Genomic DNA, 7,129 nt, shown 5'->3' on the forward strand with positions numbered 1-7,129 from the left:
GGAGGGGGAGGGGGGGGAGAAGGGGGAATTAACGATCTAGTAGTGTTTGGTAAAGTTTTATTGGGCAAATGGATATGGAGGTGCAAGCTCTATGGGGGGTATTGTTAGGTAATAAATATGGGATTACATAAGGGGGTTGGAAAACCTTTTTTTCTTTTTTTGATACATATAAGAGAAGGGGGTTGGAAAACTAGAGATAATGTTTTGCATTTTGAGTGATTATGGAGAAATATTATGAAGGTAGGGGATTATTTTGTGGAAAGTATCTCATTCTAGGTCGGAGATGGAAGAAGAGTGTATCTTGGGGAAATAACGGTGGGAACATAATTTCGGAACATGAATTCCAGAGTTTGAATAGAATATCTTGCCAAAGAGAATGACAATTCAACAAATTAGGAGATCACAAGGTGGAGAAACTTTTTAGGATTTGGTATTCAGAAGGGATTTTCAAGATTGAGAAGTGAGTGAGTTCTAAAGATTGATAGATCTACTTCATAGGCAAGTCAATTTGGTGGATAATCTTGATGTGTGGGGTGGGGGTTTTGGAAGTAATGGGGTGTTCTAAGTGCGATCCTTTTATGAGAAACTTTTGGTTAGAGAAAAGGTTAAATTCCCTCGTTATGCAATATGGGCTCCAAGTGTGACGAGGAAGGTGTCTTTTTACTTTACTAGGAACTAGAGGAGTGGATTTCGACAGCGAAAAATCTCAGAAAGTGGAAGGATGGAAGCATTAGTTGGTGCACAGGAACAAGGAGACGGGCGAGGACGTGGATCACCTTCTTCTACATTATAGATTGTCCATGAGATTATGGTGGAATATGTTTAGATAGTTCAACAATCCTTGGGTAATGCCAAAAATTGTGAAAGATTTGATGCTCAGTTAGAAGAGCATGACAAGGAGGAGAAAATGAAGGGCCTAGAATGTGGTTCTGATGGCATAAATGTTGGTAGTTTGGAGAGAGAAACAGGAGAGCTCTTGAAGGTGTAGAGTCAAGCTTCTTACCGTTAAGAAGTAGTTTCCGCTCCTTTAGTCTTTAGGTGTTGTTGAGAATACAACTAACCAATAAAAGTGTGCTCTCTCTAACAAGTTTAAGCTTTTAGATGAGATGCTCACACTTGAACATGGTATCAGAGCAAGCAAAGGTTCTGGGATTGAATCTCACTGCCACTCATATCAAAAAACAAAATTCACGTGCTTGGCCCATGAAAAAAGAATCAGGCCCGCAAGTGAAGGAGCATACTAAGAATATAACTCTATATAAAAGCTTAAGCTTTTAGATGAGATGGTCACACACTTCAACATAGAATCAAAGCAAGCAAAGGTCCTAGGATCAAATCTCACCGCCAACCAAATTTAAAGAAATTTCCACGTGCTTGGCCCACAAAAAGAATTAGGTCGCACATAAGGGGGCATGTTGAGAATACAATTAACTATAAAGTGTGCTCTCTCTGTCAGCTTAAGTTTTTGGATGAAACGGTCACAAAATTCAGCAGGTGCCAACGAAAAGTTCCTTGTTGTATAAAGGATTGGGTGGAGTTTGTAGAGTGTCATATTTTGTAGAGGCTTGATCATTTGGTGTAACTTTTGTATACGGCCGTTTTGGTCATGTTTATTAGTGAAAATACTTTTATCTAATAAGAAAAAAAGAACAGAAAACTTCATTGTATTGATGCAAAATAAATGCATTTATGCCATTTGTCCCTAAAACCCATGGCCCTCGTAATATTGATGAAATACTTTGAGTTAACATGATCAAAATATTTCTCAATGTCTAGTTTACAAAGGACTCTTGATTTCTTATCCTTCTACCTAGCATCAACACATTCCTTTGCAATAAGGGAAGCATCAATAATTTGTCTACCCTTATGAAGGCATTGGTGTTTGTTTACTATCTTCTCGATCAACCTTTTCATTCTTTCAGCTAGATTTGTAAATACTGCTAATCTGACTTCTCTCAAAATAAGCATAAGAGTGAAAATTTGCCAGTCTTGAAAATATCCACCTTCAAAAAGTAACAGCAAGCACTGAGAAATCCCATTGACTAACCATCAGGAACAGGGGCTTTGTCATTTGCACATAATCTGATAATGTGAAGCACCTCCTGCTCTTGAAAAGGTCTCTCCAACCATGATTTTTCCTCATCTGCGATTATGGTCTGATTCTAGATGGTAAAGCTGTGTCTCCATGTTTCAGACTGAGAAAAGAGTTGTTTATATGTAGTGATGATTTCTTCTTTATAGCATTGAGTCACTGACTTCCTCCCCATCGATCCCGGTTTGTCTAGTGTTTAATCTCCAAAAAAAATAAAAAATTGTAGTGCCTACCCCTGATTCCATTTATCTGAACCCACCCTTGTGATCGCGATTGACTCCACAGATTAGTCTTTTCATTTGTTGTTCCCCTCTTTCCCAGGTTTGCATGTTAATCCCAAATGTGTTTGCATGCCTTCCCCTTAGTAATCCTCGTCCACTTTGAACTACTCTCAATTACTGCTGACCTGTCTGTGATTTGCATGCTAGAGACCCCTTATACCATGTTAATGGCAAAGCTGCACTAATAGTTTGAGAGGAGAATTCAGTATCTGAGGTGTTTATCGGGCCAAATCCATATCCATATGCAGCGAAGGTTGACGAGGTAATTGAGGGATATCCTCTACTGGGTCTTGTTAGTCATTAGCATCTGAGGGACAAACTCCTAAACTTTGTCCAGAGAGAAGATTGGGGAGGTGCTGTGTTGGTGAATCTGAGGCGCGTCAAATCGAATTGGTGCAGAATTCAGTTGTAATATACTAAATATGTTAGCATTTGAGTCTGGTTTATGACCGCCGACAGCCCTCTAGACTAATTTCTATTTTATTAAACTCCCACCTTCAATTGGGCCTTTCTTTTTGTGCCTTCTTTCTGTAATGATTTGTGCCTCAAATATGGCCCCAAATGCCAATTGTGTGCTTTGATCATGCATTACCCAGCGGGTTAACAGGTGGCTTGATATTAGAATTGAAGCTTGGCAAGTGTTCGTACAAGGTGAGACTATTGAGGGCCTGCTCCATCAGACCCCCTTTTGCCATTTCGCCAGAGCCATTCTTCACAGCTGATCTGAGTTGAATGTGATTGTCATTTAGAATTGAAATTCGGAAGCTCTGGTCGATAGAGTAAATTCTAGCACTGAAGTGAGCCAATGCAGTCCTTTGTATCCTCATTGATACCAAGGTTACCACTACACTAATCTCCAAACGTCTTAAAACTGTTAACAGATGACGCTTGAAGAGGTATGCCAAAAGCTTTGACCCATCTTTGTTCTGATTTTGGCCGACGCACACAGACAATTTCTACCATTCAAAACCACTCTACTTTGATTCTAACTAATTCTTGTCTCGAGGGAGATCCAACAAGAAATGATCGTGATTAACGGGAGTGACTTTGAGACCTTCGACAAGGACAAACCTTCTATCATAAAACTCAGTAAGATCTATTATTTTAAATGATTAAAAAGACTCTTCAATCCATAACTAAGCTGAAAAGGGACTTCATCGAAAAATTTATTGACCGGTGAGCTGAAAAGGGACTTCATCGAAAAATTTATTGACCGGTGAGCTGAGAAGGGAGATGGAAAGAGGAGAGTTTTCAGACATTCCAAATAGAGAAGCATTTTTTTGCCTACCACAAAGCCTTCCAATAGTAATAGGTGTTGCTAAAACTTCAAGTCCGTTTTAATTGATCTTTCATTAATGCAACTTCACCAGCAGAAAGAGAGAATGCATACCAACTGCCCCTTCGCCAGGACTATGTGCAGCTATATAAGAAAAACCAACATCTGGAAACAACCCGATTCCATTTTCTGGCATAGCTAGAACAGTCCTCTGAAACAATATAAAGAGTATAAATAAGACCATAGTTGCAACAATCAGTAGTCATACAAGGGGGGAGGGGGGGGGGGATACCTCAGTGATAAGCCTATAGATACCATGACCTGATAAACCAATGCCAAAGCCCATTGTTATGCCATCCATGAAGCTGATGTAAGGCTTTCTGTAATTGGATATTTTGCAAATCAGAGAATACTCTGCTGCGAATACCTGTACATAAAGAAGGAACACCTCTCAATTTTCTGAAAGTCCTACTAACAAACTTAGTTGCAGTGTTCACTTCAAACATACCCATATATTAACATATTAAATATTAAGGCATCACCCAGAGGCTTGCAGAACTCATATATGGTGCTAAGAGTGGTAGAAGAACAAGAGTGGAGCAAGTCACAGACTCATTGTGGTGTTAAAGAGGTTCACCAAAGGATGAATGTCTGAGAAAGACCATGAGTTTCCCCTCTTTGAATAGGACATATGTATACGTGCTATTATATGTAAACGAAGGGTTATATATCAAAAACATTTTTGCCAGGAGAATATATTAAGAACATAAAGAAGCAAATCATCGAATTGAGCATGATTAAGTGCAACTATCAACTCAAAGGATACATGGTAAAAGAAAAGCCCTCAAGTATTAAAAAGGACAAATATTTTGAAGAAGAATAAACATGTTTTGCATTCAGAAAATATCAACTTGTGTAAACAGACATCATTCAGTTATGAACAGTGCCATGAACCAACCACAAAGCACCAACTACACATACTTCAAGAATGCAGAATGTTCAAATGAATCGCATTATTATAATAGGTAGACCATCAAAGAGAAACTTATGAATGTCCTGTGGCAGACAAGTCAGCTTACTGCCAATTAAGTTCAAGTTTCTTCGAGATTCATAGCTAGATATTTGCTATTGATTCTTGATGAACGAAGAATACTGATGTGAATTGGACGTTATTATTGAAGATAGCCGATTTAACTCTAAACATTTGAATCTACCTACACCATTGATTTCCATTGTGAATGGCATTAACCTTATGAGCTATATTATTTGAATTTGAATCTTCCTTCTCTCTGGCACGTGAAATACGTGAGGCACCTTCTCCAGTGGAACTTGCTGGGTCTTTTTCCCAGGGAGGTGAGGGACTTGATGGTGGTGTTGGTTTGTACATGGCACTGACAAAAATATAGAGAACTACAATAGTACTGATCGCCAAAAAATTTGCATGACGACAATCTTTCTCGAGAGAGAGAGTTGCTGTAACTGTACAGCGTCTACCCCTAACCTTGCTCTTACACCATGTGTGAAGTAGAACACAATAGAGAAATGGAAGAATGTTCTCAGTTGATTATTCTCCAATGTTATGGGGTGTTAAATAGTAAATGCATTTATTTAAACAAGGAAAGAAATCAATGCTACATAGTCACAATACACAATGTCTCCCTAATTGTTTCTAACAATATTCATCAGAATTGCATAAAAGGCTAGGGTTCTTTTTATACCGCCTTGTTAAGAACCAAACTAGAAAAGATAATGGTATTCTGATTCTTTTTTCTTTTTTTATAAAAAAAATACAGCTAGTGTATGTACCTCTGCTAACACAGATTGTTATGATTTTGCGCACATCAAGGGGACACTGAAAGACCTCAACCATATCTAATCAACGTTTTGGTCAAACCAGCTTGAGCAACCCCTTCAGGTAAAATCACTAGTATTACTATTTCTAATATGCATCAGCATCAACTCAGCAAGACAAAATTTATCCAATGAAACTACAAACAACAAAGACTAGGATACAGAGCAGAAGAAACCAACGATGATTCCAAAACACGGCAGGAAAACTTGACATGTTGAGTACACTTATAGGGTAAATCTTATAATGTGAGAAAAACCTTTTGCACAAGAGGTGTAAATTTGTCCTTTTGAATTTCAGCAACAACCCCCTTAATATCCATACCTGCATCAGAAAAAAAAAATTGTTACCCATATATATTACTAGAGCCTGCCAAACTAGGCATCATAACTAAGACTTGTAGGCTCTACCAAAATTGACTAATGATGTACCAACATAACTTGTTTAGGAAATAGATGCTGCAAATATACCAAATAAAGTACTAGCCAGTATACATCCAGTAAATTAAAGACTTCTGATGGTTACCTGCTGAAAAGGCACGCGGGGAGCTACTCTCAACCAAAACACACTTGACCATTGGGTCTGTTTCCCACTCATCCAGGAAACTCTTGTACTTGATGTCCATATCTGTGTCACATATCAATCAAGCATGAGGTAAACAGAAATGAAACTGCTTAAATGAAGATGTAGTATATCAATTCTCAAGCTTAGAGGGAAAAAAAGTATATATTTATACTAGTATTCCGATTTTTCCTTCCTTCCTTTCCTTTAACTCCTATCCTTGTTAATGGGAAAAACTATACATGAGAATACAAATTAAATACGGCGGAATTTCACTTAAGACACCTCAGGGTCTGTTAATTTTGACATACACGGAACAAAGGAAAACAATAGAAAGATTTGAGTGTTTGATTCAGCTCCAAACCAGTTAAAGGGAAGAAAAAAAAAGTGTAATTATACCAGGAAAAAATGAAAGTGAAGTAAAATAAAAGTTCACCGAGGTTCATGGCGTTGAGAGCTTTAGGACGATCGAGAGTGAGAACAGCAACGCCGTTAGGGTGAACATGTCCTTTGACAAATTCGTCGCCGCCGGAGGCCATGATCTCGATTGTTGCAGCTTTCGATGGAATGAAGGAAGAAGCAGGAGAAAATTAAATGGAAGGTGTCAAATAAGTCTTGAATTGATGAGTCTTGATTTAATTTTTGGTGTCGGATGGTCAAATAACTTTTAAAATGTAACTAAATAAATTTGGGATCAAATTAATATTTTTAAAAAAATTTAAATTTTTATAATATAAAAAAATATTTCATTTTTTAATTCTTATAATTTTATCTAAATCATTCTTTTTAAAAAATAAAATAAAAATCGGTATTTCTCTTTTCTTCTTATCTCAATGTTCTTTTTTCTCTTTTTTTTTCTTTCTAGATAATTTGAATATCCGACTATCAAAATAAATATTCTCTCTTATTATCTTATCTTCCTTCTCATCTCCGATCGTGACTCTTTCTTCTTTCTGAACTGAAGATTGTGTTTGACTTAAAATGGATAAGTTATTTTTTTGAGAGATTTTACAATTTGTGAATAATACTAAGCTTTTTTCTTGGATTAATGAAGAATAAATCGTTCTATA

At 37.2% G+C, this 7,129-nt stretch overlaps 1 protein-coding gene across 1 annotated transcript in view; it reads right to left on the reverse strand.

Annotated features, from left to right (window-relative positions):
- LOC107026342 (3-hydroxyisobutyryl-CoA hydrolase-like protein 3, mitochondrial) overlaps nucleotides 1-6,699 on the reverse strand; it is a 15,221-nt gene extending 8,522 nt beyond the window's left edge. Inside the window, exons 1-5 of the mRNA XM_015227275.2 lie at nucleotides 6,496-6,699; nucleotides 6,024-6,125; nucleotides 5,758-5,822; nucleotides 3,942-4,076; nucleotides 3,764-3,860 (exon numbers count right to left, since the gene is read on the reverse strand). Of these exons, the coding sequence (XP_015082761.1) occupies nucleotides 3,764-3,860; nucleotides 3,942-4,076; nucleotides 5,758-5,822; nucleotides 6,024-6,125; nucleotides 6,496-6,598 (502 nt within the window). The 5' untranslated portion in view covers nucleotides 6,599-6,699. The remainder of the gene's footprint in view (nucleotides 1-3,763; nucleotides 3,861-3,941; nucleotides 4,077-5,757; nucleotides 5,823-6,023; nucleotides 6,126-6,495) is intronic.
- Nucleotides 6,700-7,129: the final 430 nt, after the last annotated feature.

Source organism: Solanum pennellii, chromosome 7, assembly GCF_001406875.1.
Source record: "Solanum pennellii chromosome 7, SPENNV200".
Classification (NCBI taxonomy): domain Eukaryota; kingdom Viridiplantae; phylum Streptophyta; class Magnoliopsida; order Solanales; family Solanaceae; genus Solanum; species Solanum pennellii.